This window comes from Pygocentrus nattereri, chromosome 11 (assembly GCF_015220715.1).
Source record: "Pygocentrus nattereri isolate fPygNat1 chromosome 11, fPygNat1.pri, whole genome shotgun sequence".
In the NCBI taxonomy this organism is placed as follows: domain Eukaryota; kingdom Metazoa; phylum Chordata; class Actinopteri; order Characiformes; family Serrasalmidae; genus Pygocentrus; species Pygocentrus nattereri.
This window is the reverse complement of record NC_051221.1, coordinates 19,731,002-19,745,311: the sequence shown is the minus strand read 5'-3', so window position 1 is coordinate 19,745,311 and position 14,310 is coordinate 19,731,002. Positions and strand designations below refer to the sequence as shown.

Here is a 14,310-nt window from a genome sequence, read left to right as displayed (position 1 = left end):
AAATCGAAATGTCTTACACACACATATATATATATATATATATATATATATATATATATATATATATATATATATATATATATATATATATATATATATATATATACCTTATTTTTGTTTAATGTGTTTAACACTTTTTAACATTTGAATATATCACTTTAAATTACTTATATATGAATATATATGAATTGGATGTTCCTGGCAGGAAGATATTGCTGGCTACTTAGGAATCTTAGAGATTTTCAGTATTGTGAAGCTTTGAAATAAAGTGTGGTCTGAAATCATCCTAACTTGCAGGTTCAGGACTATTAATGATCTCTCCTGCCAGGAAAGGTAGTATTTTTCATATAATCAGTTCCCAAAGGTGCAGAAGGCCTGAGAAGGAGCAGAATGTTAATTATCAGGAGCATCAGTTGTCATGTTGTGTCTGACACATGGCCTGTTGTTGGTCTTGACTTGTATGCCTCTGAAGTAATTGGCTTGTGTCATTTCCCTAATAGATCATAGACTGTGGGTGTTAAAACACACCCTCAGAGCACAAATCCCTGGATTACTGTCAACAGAGCTCCAAGGCATGAACTTTCTTCTGTAGCAGTAGTTGTTAGGAGGTGTGATGCCCTCTTGTGGTGTGTAGTGGAAGTGCAGAGTTGGACTGTGCTGAAATTGCTGTGATTGAAATTGGTTTTCGAAGTGGCCATATCACAGAAAAACAACTTTCCCTTGATTTTAAATAATAAAACATTTTAAAGCAGTATATTAACATTGTTAAAGACTGCAAAAGCATGTATACGTCTATTCAGTCTACAGCAGTATAGCCATACTCATATTAAAGTTATAAGGACTGTTTCAGATTGGGCTGCATTTTGAATAAGGCACAATAGAGGGCAGTCAATCAGAAAACTGGCCATTTGCATGTATCAGTCTTAAAGACACATCTGTTTAATTCTAAAAGGTAAAGAGATGCTGGAACTGGTAATGTAAAAATGTGTTAGTTTTTGATGTGTGTGTGTATATATATATATATATATATATATATATATATATATATAACTACAAAAAATTATTTGTGGACTTTAATGGGGATAAAAGGAAAAATAGATTTAGAAATTTGAGATATGGGTCTGTTTTCCAGACTGATCTTGGAATCCATTTCTGAAGGTTCTGAAGATATTCAATAAATCAACTTACACTGAGTTAAGCAAGATTACTAAAACTGCATTCTAATTTTAATAAAAAAATCTTGTGTGTCTGCAGGCTAAGCAGGAGGAGCTGGAGGAACTGAACAAGGAGCTGAGGCAGTGTAACCTTCAGCAGTTTATCCAGCAGACTGGTGTGCTCCCAGCCCACTCCTCCTCCCGCACAGATCTCCACCAGCAGCTGGACCAGCTGGAGCTGGCACAGCTACTGCAGAACAGATCAGTAGACAATGGTATGGCAACTAAAAACATGAGGGGGTTGTTAGTTATTGCTGGACTGACCTAAACCTATCAAACCCACATAAAAACACATGCTCCCATATTACTAGAAGACACTAGCAACAAACGACTGATTTAAGTTTTTTTTTTTGTGTTGTCAACTGTCTTTGGCTGGTTGGATTTGAGTTTTTGTCTATGGCCTGTTCACACTTTCTATTACCATCTGTCTCTGTGACCATTTGTGATATGTGCTTGGAGCAAAGGTACCGCGCACATCTACAGCATCAGTATCTTGCTGCATTTGTTGACATACAGTAATGTGCCGCTAGTCTCTCTAGACATGCTGGACCCCACTCACACCTGTACTTAGAGCTGTCCACTAGAGCTGCTAGACTATATCTGTCCAAATTCTAGTCGAAAGAATTAAACTTCTTTGATATACTCTGGCTGGCCAAAACCTAGATGGTCACAGCAGCCCTGGGATCTAGCAGCCCTGACCTAGGCGTACAAGGACCAGCACAGACGTAGTTGTGTTGTGGAACATGACTAAATTTGACCTGACTGCTCTCCACCCACAAATGTCTTTTCATAGGAACTGCTGTAAGATTGGACTAGCTTTATAGGACATTGCAAAAATCTCATTCAAAAATTGTAATGCACAAAATGCAGAAATTATTCTTGTTTGTTTAGTCTCACCGGGTGACCAGGTATGTGTCTGTCTGCCCTGCCTTCCACCCAATGACTACCCGCGACCCTGAAGGACAAGTGTAACATTCAGACAGGGTAGTGACATTCAAATGCAAATGCAGAGAATCTTTAATGTACAAAAAAACCACAGAGCAAAAATCTCAATATTCCGGAGAAGCTGATCTCTGAATGAAGGAACGGCCAGTGGCTTAGAAATTGTGTGTGTGTTTGCGTGTGTGTTTACTCGCCATGTTCAGTTTGAAATGCTATGCTACCAAGTTGGGCAATGTTGGGTAACTAATCGAATTTGCTTACATTGAGACCTGTCACATGCATATAAGACAAAATACTTTTTTGACCATTTTTCTTTTTATTTCCTGAGTTTAACATGGTAGTAAGAAAAACAAATGTGCCCTGACTTTTGCACAGGCCACATTTTGCACTTTTCATTTTCCCCAATATGTTCAATTCAGTAAATAAACAGTAATTGGGTATTAAAATGTGCAGTAGTATGTAGAGAATGTGTTCACTTATTTTCACTAGGAAATCAACAATATATGTAATTTAACCAGGGGAGCCTGAACTCTTCTACATATGACTGTATTTTCTCATAGCAATTATCAGCTGAAAGTGATTTTGGCCAGCATTCTGTAAAACTCGTTCAAGCTTTCAACAGAACGCAACTGTGGGTGAAGCATGGCTAAGTTGGCATAGAACTGATGCAGACCTACTGATGCAGCCTTTCCTCTCTCCACAGATTCTCTTCCGCGCCCCACAGCTAAGCAGTTCCTGGGGCATCCACGTAACCTACAGCACCCGCTGGTGTCCAGCCTCAACCCTGAGGGTGTGTATGTGTGAGACCCTGCTGCTGCAGCCCTGCCTGCTCATCCACCCTGCCCTGCAAACCCCCCCCCCCTCTCAGCCAAGGCCAGCGGCAGCAGCCCTTTCTGGGTGGAGGTCTCTGCATGGTGTCCCCTCCTTAACCACCCTCCTCTAATAAAGCTTGTATCTGTATGTCTGCTTTGACACTTCATCTGAAGGGAACCACACAAGGCTAAAAGGCAGGGAAATGATATTTGTTCATATTCAATGTTGAATGGGAGCCATCTTTGCATTAGAAATAGTCTATTGTTACATACGCGCACAGTCCTTTAAAAAGGCTACAAGGGAATCTGCACACTGCACTTTTCCTGGAAGAAGAAAAAACCCTGTTCTGGAATTATGCTTAGTTTATTTACAAAACAATAATTCCTTTTGTGCTTCTGCGCTGAAGAAAAAGTGTCACTGTTTGGTAAATAAATTGAGGATCACTTTGAAGCTTTGTGCATTTTTCCCATGGAAAAGTACAGACAACATTCATCATTTGCAGCTCAATGTAAATGTTAACTCTGTGAACTTTCGTAAAGCAGCAGTACTCCATTCAAAGGTGATCAAAAAAACAGACAAATCTCAAGATGTAAGGAACAAGAGTAATCCGATGAAGCGTCATGATGCACCAATTTCTGTTTATAGTATCACTGTCTGCAAACAATAGAATTAGAAACCTGCATACAGTAGACTGGTTCATGAAGATGTAAGAATGTTTCATTGAGCTCTTGAGGCATCTGCGAGGCGTCTACAAGGAACTGCCCTTGTTGTTTATATACAGTATGTGAGCATAAACAAAATCACTAAAAAAAGAAAGCACCTCTCAGGCATGCCAGATGAGATGATGGATCTCCTGCAGTCAGATTTGATGGTCCACAAATTCAGTTCTTGACAGTGATGATTCATTCTTGAAAGTCCTTGTTGTGCAAGTTGTCAAGTCCTTGCCTGGTGCCCTTCAGATGAAGTGTTAACTTTGTATCCTTCTCAACACTTTAGTTTAAAGTATTCAGAGCCAGATCTATACAGCATCTTCAAAAGCCACACCATGAGAATGTAGTTCAGGCTGTAAGGCAACAGCCAAATTGCAGTGTCTTCACCTTATGGTGCTTAAACTATTGTACATCAGTTACTATCTTATACAATCCAATAGCATAGGGTATACATTAGTATAGGGATGTGCATGGGTACTCAAGTACTCAGTTCAAGATGGCAGCATTGACATCTTTGCACACCTGAAGAGTAAACTTCTGTTACTCAGCCAGCAAAAAAAACCTATCCATTTCCTGTTTTAGAATATAAATATGTTTTAAAACTTGTTCCTCTCCGTGCTATTAAGCCTATAACCCTACATTATTGTCGGCTAAAGTACATCCTTGTTTTTTCCTTCCCTGCAGTTAACCAATTATTATCGCTCACATACTCAAACATCAAAATGAGTCAAAATGCACATCCCTATAGTTCACAATATCCTGGCAGTCTGTGCAGCATTTATTGACACAAAATAGTTAGGTGACAATTGAATCCTTATGTGGTGTTTGTGAAGGTGTTTTGTGGCTCATAACAACAAACTAAAGTGTTCCTTCTCCTCTCCTTGAACATTTATTTTTGTAATGACGTGCTCTCTCACCAAGCTTTTTAAGCCGTTTCCTTCGTTTTGCTGGAACTTCTGCTGCTGGTTTGGTGCCTGTGCCCTGTTTCTGTGGTTGTGTCTGTTATCTGTGGTTCATGGTTGAGCTAAACACCAACAAAAATGAACTGAGTGCATTGCTGATCCAGACCCTGTGCAGTTTTGTATTTGTGTGTATATGTGTGCGGATATGCTGAGTAATAGGAGGGCGATCTTATTACAACGCCGCTGACGGCACTTGTCTCTGTAACAGTTGTTTTATCAACAGAATAAGACAGTGTGCTCGGCAAACAATGATCACCATGATATGGCACTGCTATTACTGTATCTCCAGTTGTTCAGTTAGTACAGTATTTGTACAAACATAGAAGAGCATGAATGAACCACAGTGTGCTGGACTGACAATGATCCACATAGTGGAGTGATTGTATTATGTCAAATCATTTCTTTCTGACTGCTATTTCAAGAGGTATACGTCTCTATGAAAAAGCCCCTTGCTGCTGTGTCGATGAATGATTGTTTAGGGTAACACCACCAATATTCTAATTATGATAGCATGTAATTAAGACACAAATATATTCTTGTTCTCATTATTCTGTTGATGTATATTCATTGCCCACTTTTCTTCACATTGGAGCCAGGGAAAGGATTACACTTATTCTGAAACTGTGACCTTGATGGCCATAGACTGAAGTCTGGCACAACTGCTGTCCAGTCATTAATCTCAAGGGATATACACACCAGTAAAAACTGATGGAGTGGACTGATCAGAGCTAAACTGGGGTCTGAGGTGCATACAGCTCTGTCTTCTTCCTCCTTTTAAGGTCACTGTGAAAAGCTCCATAACATGGAAAGCTTGTTTTGTAGTCCAAAGAATTCATTAAAATTTTAGTATAAACTAGGAGCTAAAAAATACCTTTTTTACCTCATTTTTATCTGCCGTAGTAAAGAATAGAAAAACAAAGTTAGCCATTACCTTCTGTTCATGGTAAACAACCATGTGCTGCAGGTGTGCAGATAGAGATTAGGTTGAAAAACAATGAGGTATATTCTTTAATGATCCTCACAGGAACTTCTCATTATGTTCAGATGTATTTTTTGGAGTCTGTTTTTATTGCAGTGTAATGCACCTCATTTTAATTTAATTTTAATTATCTACCTGGCTTCCTTTTCGGCTTGTGGGTGCCTTCTCCTTAAGCTGGTTACTGTGTGGTCCCAGGTTTTCTCTGTGGCATGGAACAAACTGGGAGAGCTTCTCTAGTGCATGGGTTTTATTTTAGCAACAGTCTTTAGGGTGGCTCGAAATTGTCACCTTTCCCAAATTAAACACTGAAGGCATCACTCTATATCATATTTTTGTGTGTCTTGCAGTCCTGACATCCAGGGAGTCGTCTTGGAGGTAAAACCTGGACGGCAGGGCCAAGGATCTCTTATTACACCTTAATGTGCTTAACCACCTACTGCTTGTAACGACCCCACTCATCAATGTAACCATATACTATGTATTGTCTGTATATACAAGTATATATATATATATTGACATTTTGTTACATTGCAAACATGTATTTACTGTAAGATATTACCAGAAAGATATATCTAGAGAACTATTACTTTTGTTTATGTATTTAAGTACAATAAAGACCGTGCATTGTGTTTTAGATAACTTCGGCTTGGGGCTTGTATTGTGTCTATCAATTTCCTTTTTTTAATCACTGTTGAATGTGAATTAGAACAAATAGTGTTATGGTGTTAAAATGTTTCATAATATGGAGGAAAAATCTTTTCCGTAATACTAAAGGAAGCACCACATCCTGCCCAGCTGGAAGACTATTAGAATATTGCGTGCTTCCATAACACATCAAGAATCTGTAAACATACAATAGTGACGGATATATGCAATACAGTAATCATCACACGACATGGAGACGCACTCCATTTAACTTACATTGCAATGACAAGCTGGTGAATCATTTGTCCGTTCCTGCGCAGCTTGAATTCCAGTCAAACGATTTTCACTTTTGTTTTTGCTATTCAACATCAGCAACCATGGATGAGCAAGTTAAAGCTGTAAAGAACCTTACAAATCACTGCAACCGTACTACAACAGTCCCGTTGCCTAAAGCCTAAAATGAGCTATTTTACACCATCTTACCAGAAAAGCGTATATACTAATACAGGCGTGTCTGAGCTACTCTAGATTGGCTTGTTTTGATATTAAGATTAATTGGGTGAAATCGGATTAGAGTGATAAGATTAGGGAACTGTCTGGTATAGCTAGAAGAAGTTAAGCCCCAAATCCCAACAGCTTTGAGAGCCATAGCACCTATCAGTCCTCTCTGCCAAGGCTCTGAATAACACTCAGATAACAAACACTATTCGCAGTGTCTTCAGTGGGCCGCTGGCTACAATGGCAAAGTATAGAGGGCAAAAATGAGTGGCAGGTCACATGGAATGGTAAATTAATACTGATGTGGAAGACAACACTGAGGCATTATTATACAGGAAGGTCAACCGGTTCCAAAGTGTTCTAATCAAAGGTAGCCAGTGGACCAAAGCATTCATGATATGAATGAACATCCGTGCATGTCATAGACTCCCTATTGGGCCCATGATGCCATGCTTCGAGCATCCATACCAGGCATGAAAGACCTGAATGTCCCATGTGTTAAGACCAGAGAGATTATAATGGGCATTTTTACTCATATATAATACAATGCACAAAAATGAAAGTATAACACGCAAAATTAGTTTCATTTGAGCTTTAATTGTCATTTTTGTTCAAGACACAGCCATTACAGTGTGACCAGCATTGTGCATTTCCACCAGTATTAAAGTCAGCCTACTGCAACTGCACTGAGTTGAAGAGTTCACAAGGTTGAAGGAGGGGTCAAGTTCATAAGTAAAAGAAGAATACAGCAGAGTTAAAACACTGTACAGTGCACACGTGGAAGCAAGAGACACAGTATGGAAACCTAAGATGATAGTTCAGTCTCCTTTCCGTAAGTCTTGGCACCCTCCTATGGCAGCCTATGGATGGAGTGCGTTACTGTGACATGTGGCACGTACACTACACTACTGTAATGGAGAAGGAACAAACCCAAGAGAGAGGGCTACGGCCATCCGGCAGGACGATTTAAGCGGTCTCCACAGTCGGTCCGAGCGCTGAACTCAGAGGCGCGTCCAAAAGCTGGTTAGCCGCTGTCACACGCACAGTGGAATGGACAAGAGGCGCAATGTGCGTTAGTCAGTGGCTTACCTGCTTTCAGAAATCTCACATACGCAGAAACGCGCCCTAGCACGCTATAGGAAACAATGGAAGAAAGTGCTTTTAAGAATCACTGCATAAAAAAACACGCATTACACCATCACCCCTGCTCAGCCGTTGAGTTTAACTATTAGGCCTATCAACGACAAGACTGGTTACATTTCATATTCTGTTAAATTTAAAACCTGGGATGTACTTAAACCTGTGGACGTTCGACACCCATAAATAAACCCAACCTTATAAATATAATATTAATGAGAACAGATTTCTGAGGGGAAAACAGTTTTATCTTTAATGAGTGGTGTGTTTTTGTCGAAATGTCTTAAAACGAGGCCACTGTACAAAGGGGGCAACGTTTATGCGCTGAGATATTTAGTGCACCTCTATATTTAGCAAATCTTTGAAAATAATCCTGGCACTAAAAGAAAAAATAACCACATTTATATGACAGTACAACAGCCTTTGCTAATGAAATGTCTGTTCTATTACCAGGTAATAATTATAATCAGTGATATTTACACTAGGAGCCACAGTTACTCACCACTCAAGTTTTTTCCATCCATTGGCATCGGTTGAGCACAGAATAAGGGATCCAAATCGCCATGTGAGCTGTGCTGCTCAAACAGACGGAAAAGTGCGAACAGATGTCCGAATTGAGGAATTTCTGAATAAAGTGTGATTTTGAGAATGGATCAGAGGAGCAGTGCAGAAGTTCAGTTCAGTTGCGCTACCCCATCCCTGCCCACTCCTCTGCGTCTGCAACCTGACCTGCTTATGCAAATCGCGCTTTAGTGGCGTTGACACTCAGCCAGCGACAGAGTGCTCTTGGCGGGCAAGCTCCGCCCCCCAGACCTGAGTGTCCAATCGCGGACCGCCGAGGGAGGGCGGAGCCGCAGCAGCGCGTTAGGTGGATTTGGTCTGAGTTATAGTTGGGGTGCGGTGCGTTCGGTTTTGCACGTCTTACTTTGGGAATGAACCATTTTTGACAGGTCCGTTTCCCGCCATTGACCATATTCATCACAATTTCTGACACAGTCAGCTGTCTCTCGATTTTTCACGCGCCGGCTGTGATTCAGCGGCCGCGTAGGAGAGTGAGGCTCGGCGTTTTTTATCAGTTTAGTGGAAGGAGACCCTACCCGCCCGGGGAAAGTGGTTGGACTCTGCTCGCTTGTGTACCGTGTTGCCATGAAGCTGGTGTAGATGTGCACGTAGCAAGGATGCAGCATGATAGTGGAGTCGGTAGTGAGTGAGTGAGTGAGAGAGAGAGAGAGAGAAGAGAGAGAGAGAGACAGAGACACACAGAGATAGAGAGAGACACAGAGAGCGAGAGAGAGAGAGGTGGCGCGAAAAAGCCATTTTCAAAAAACCCAGTGTATCTGAACAGACCCTCATTCCTACCTAAGGCCGGGCTACTCTGGTTTAACGGCAGAGGGAACGCCGTGCTGTGACAGACAGACAGTAAGGAGGAGATGGAACTGCTGTAAAGATCCTTCTGAGATACTGGAAATACTGTAGATTGCGAAACAGTGCAAACTAAAAAATACAACGCTATAAAAATCAGAGCAGAAACATGTAGGAAGCGCACTGTAAAGAAATCAACAAATAACGAAATAAGTGGGAAAAGACCGTTAATTACAGTTAATTACAGAAGTAAAACCGAAACGTTAAGAACGAATAAATATGTTTTAATTTGATTCCGTTTGTATTTTGAATACAGATATGATGCTTATTTTGTCATAGTATTTTAGATCGATGCCTTTTTAGCTATTGTGGGTGTCACTGGGTGTAACAAAGCTGTCGGTTGTGAGATGAGATGAGATGATTAATAATGTACAGTAACGCGTAAACACACTTCATACGTGCACAACTGCAGGCGCCCAAGCTGCACGATTCAGTGATCACTCATGTAGGCAGTCCTCTCCTTCCTCTCTCCCTCTCTCTCTCCATACAGACAATACCAGTCAAAAGGTTGGACACACATCATTCCATGTTTTTCCTTAAATTTTATATTTATATTACATTAATATCGACATCTGAACTGTGAAGGAACACATGGAATTATGTAGTAAACAAAAAGTGTTAAAGCAGAATATGTTTCATATTTGAGATTCTTCTAAGTAGCCACCTTTTGCTTTGATGACGGCTTTGCACACTTTTCATCAGCTTTCTCTCAATCAGCGTCATGGGGTAGTGTTGAATGAGCACTCAGAGGTGCTGAGCACTTGTTGGCTGCTTTTCTTTCACTCTGCGGTACACACACGTCTTCATGAGCTTGTTTCACATGGAGTTGTCCCCCTTTGCTATAACAGCCTCCACTCTTCTGGGAAACTTTCCACAACATTTTGGAGTGTGTCTGTGGGAATTTGTACCCATTCAGTCAAATGAGGATATGTGAGGTCAGGCAATGACGCTGGATGTGAAGATCTGGCCAAATGATCATTATGAGGGAATTCTGTGAGGGGAACACAATGAACAGAAAAAAACCCAAAATTTTAACATTCACAAATACACAACATTAAAAACAAAAACTATGTTTTACTAGCCTGAACAATTACATTTTAAAATGAATGAACTTGTAATGAAAGTACAATCATTTCTTGTTAAACACACTGTCTGCTGTTAGATCCACTTTCTGTGCCATCTTACGCTTACATGCTTTTTAAGAATGAACTGATATTAAAGAACCTTTAATCAAATCAGGTATTATAGCTACACTATAGTAAGATTTAGGGGTTTTGAAATCTCTTTTCTGGAAATGTGTAACTGCCCACAGTATGCTGAAGTACAATTTTTAACATTGGTTGTAAAGAGTATTCGAAGAGAACTCAGTGTTGGTTTTGTATTTGAGACCTAAACGTCGCGCCAGACCTTTCTGATGTAAAGGCGTATGCCGTTCAAAGAAGTCCCACAAAATCCTCTGACTTTTAAATTGTTATTTCAGGTTATACAGAGTGACTCACAGCACAAACAGCACATTTTAGCACATTTTTCTCCTGACTCAGTTTTAAGGAAGAACATCTTACATAGTTTACATAGCTTTAAGTAATATAAGCAACTTGACAGTTTTTGGTAATAAACTATTTCACCTCTCCTTTTAAAGTCACTGCACACACAAGCATTCATGAGCTCCCTGTGAGGGTTCAGGGCTGTTTCTTCTCATTAAATGACACATGCAAATGAGACATGCATACCACTCACTCTCCTCCTTGTGGAGAACTCCAGACTTCTAAACAGAAACATATATATATATATATATATATATATATATATATATATATATATATATATATATATATATATATATATATATAATGTAGCCAGTTATTTATACTGATTAAATACACTCAGAAAAAAAAACATAGTAAACTGTCACTGGAGCAGTACCCCTCTCATCACTGGGGTGGAATGCTCAAGGGTACATCTCAGTACCTTTAGTCAGGGTACATAACTGTATCTTGATCCACTGGCATTATACTTTCTAAGTTGTATTGACTCCACACACACCGTCTCGTCTCCAGGCTTTTTATTTTATTGTTCTGTTTTAAAACTTTAGGTTACAGAAAGGTACAATTACATTCCTTTCACCTGGAAAAAATCTTTAAAGCATATAAAAAAAAACACTGTTGTAGCTTTGAGGAACATTTACATTGTTTGTACCTTGATTAATGAAGAATGTGCCTGCACAGGAACTTTATTTCTAACTGACATAAATCCCAACTGATATTTTCATGCCTCACATGAAAATCATTTGACCTCTAGATATTAGGCACTTCCCATGAATAGAATTCAATTTAATGTCCCATTACCTTTTTAAAAGCAATAAAGTGACTGTTGTTGTTTTTTTTTTAATTCTGCAAATAGATAAGGGTTTATTAAATGTGCTTTATTAAAATTAGTATTTAAATGATCACAAAAGCACATAAAATGATTGTTTCCACCTTTAATATGGTGATAATGAGCTGTCCCATCTTACTGACATTGAGCATACTGTATCTATGAAATATATTCATCAAAAGTTTCCAGTAACACCAGAAATCAAAGTTATTTGGTTGAGCCACAAGCAATTTAATGTTAAAAGAATTATTTTCCCCTATTCATTTAACAAAAAAGTCATTTTAACCTGTCCCACATTTTATGTACAACCCTGTTACCCCTCATAAAAATGGATCATTTACATCATCTTGTTGTTTTGCGCAGAATGACCAGCAGACAAGTAAGTATTCTCATTCTGTCTTCTCAGTTTACACACAAAATCTGTCTGCATGGATGAAGATCAATCGTTCAACACTGTTACCAATATACTAACATATAAGCTTATTAATAGTTAGCATGCAAAATGTGCACCCTGTCAAGCTAACCACTCCTGAATGCTATAATTTCATTTAGACCAAGTTCACAAACCCTGTTACTTGCAACTCTGTTACCCTTTTTTTAAACCTTCAATTATTTTCATTACATTCATTTTAAATGGAAAATAATGAAATGGAAAAATAATGAAAGCATTTTGATTAAAAGGTTTTTTTTTATTTCCCTTCTGCTCTAGGTTGTATACTTTGTATGTTTTCAGTTGCACTATATAAACACATGAAAAAATGACATGAAATATATAAAACAAGAACACTTTGGATTATTTATTTGAAAAGTTCAAAACACATTATATATATATATATATATATATATATATATATATATATATATATATATATATATATATATATATATATATATATATATATATATATATATATATATATTTCTTGCAACAAAATAGCAAATTCAATTAACACAGGCTTTAAAAAATGTAGTAGATGATGTGACAGCCTGAACGGGGAAAAGCATTTTCTGAAGGTTAAGCACTAACTTTGATTAATATTTGTAAAGAAAGCCAAAGGAAAAGATACAGTTTAAAGAGTTTTGAGACCTAAATCAAACTCAATTCACAGTGCAATTAGAACATAAATGTAGCACAGCTTTTATTGTATTTAACCAAAAAACCCTGAACACTATCTAACAGCTCTGTAATTTATGTAAACAATGTAGGCCTAGTAATTTGGCAAGTTGTTAAATTACCACAATCTACTAAGAAAATCTGGATGTTACAGACTACAGCGTGGATTGATAATGGAAGTATCAACACTTCATCCTTAAATTTCAGTCCTTAAAGTTCAATGCCAAGAGTTCTCTTTAACAAGCAAATGTCTATGTATTTGTAATGTATAACTAGACAATGAAAAGCCAGATATATTTTATTTTAGCCTATTTGACTAGGCAGTATGTTGCCTATGTCTGCATTTTCACTGGTTGTGCACAGTATAGACATCACAAAGATTTCTCCTTTTCAAGAACACAAGCAGACCTTTGAAAGTATCAGTATGTGTATTGACATTGAGGTACAAGCTTTTGCATTAGTTTGTTGGATCGGAAAGGAAAATGAGTACTAATTCCTTTCCCTATTACAGGTTAATGTCTTCAGCTGTGGTCTCCAACCCTCCTCTTGAAGATGTACTTTCGAGTTTAGTTCCAGCCAGCATGTAACACACTGCCTCCCCAATTACCTCACACTAATTCATCTGATCCAGCCAATCAATGGATTCTGAAGAAGTTAATTAGTTGGAGCAGGTTTAGTTGGATCTAGGCTTCATAGAAAGGTCCAAGGACCAAGCTTGGTGATCACTGGTTTTCCTTCTTTTGCTCCCTTTCTACAGTTGGTATCTATGGTGAGATATCCAGCTAATTAAGTGACAGCATTGTTCCTGTTGATCGGTCAGGATGTGACACTAGAGTGTTGGGATCCTTCATGTTGGCACCCTTCCGTTTTTGTCGCCCACCTGGCTTTGTATAACACTGTAGCCAAAACTTTGTACTCATTTTCTTGTTAGTGATATGAGTAATGGGTGTTGCAAGAACTGTTTGTTTGTATTAACTTATCTTTTTATTATTCTTTGCATACATTCACAAAGATTATCATCCAAAATAGCTGGGTAGGAGATAAGGTCCTGATCTTTTTTTCAGTTTTTTTTATTAGGTGGTAAGAAGGGGTAGTTGGTCATTTCTTTTCTTTTGGTTAACTTAAGTCTATTTATAGGTTAGTTACTATGGGAGTTGTGTTTATTATTTTGGGCACATACTTATCCCTAACAATATAATGCAGCCATTGAGAAAATATAAGATCTGTTTGGCTTGCACTTGTTGCTGTTTTTTGCTCTAGAACCAAGAAAAAATAGACTCTGCTCTATCCATCATTATGTCTTAAGTTTTGCTTAGAAGCTGTGACACTGAGGTCTCAGTTTTAAAATCATTCACTGTTTCAACAAGAAGTGAATAAAGTATATCTAAGTGGCTTACAAGCTATCAAAAGCCCAATAATAGCAAGAATTAGATAATGGGTAATTTAAGTATTTAGGAGTGTCATTATAACAGCCTCACTAGGAGCAGTCATGCAATCCAAG

General features: G+C 38.4%; 1 protein-coding gene and 1 long non-coding RNA gene across 4 annotated transcripts in view; one reads left to right on the top strand and one right to left on the bottom strand.

Moving 5' to 3' along the window:
• rassf7a (Ras association domain family member 7a) overlaps window positions 1-6,238 on the top strand; it is a 42,736-nt gene extending 36,498 nt beyond the window's left edge. For all 3 annotated transcript variants that reach the window (XM_017722512.2, XM_017722515.2, XM_017722513.2), the window contains 3 exons: window positions 1,255-1,429; window positions 2,860-2,946; window positions 5,968-6,238. In XM_017722512.2, coding sequence (XP_017578001.2) covers window positions 1,255-1,429; window positions 2,860-2,946; window positions 5,968-5,999 — 294 coding nt within the window. In that variant the 3' untranslated portion in view covers window positions 6,000-6,238. The remainder of the gene's footprint in view (window positions 1-1,254; window positions 1,430-2,859; window positions 2,947-5,967) is intronic.
• Window positions 6,239-7,340: 1,102 nt separating this feature from the next.
• LOC108442461 lies at window positions 7,341-8,618 on the bottom strand. Its single transcript, XR_001859038.2, has 2 exons — window positions 8,403-8,618; window positions 7,341-7,896 (listed from the first exon to the last, which is right to left on the bottom strand). It is a non-coding gene; the product is annotated as an uncharacterized LOC108442461 (long non-coding RNA).
• Window positions 8,619-14,310: the final 5,692 nt, after the last annotated feature.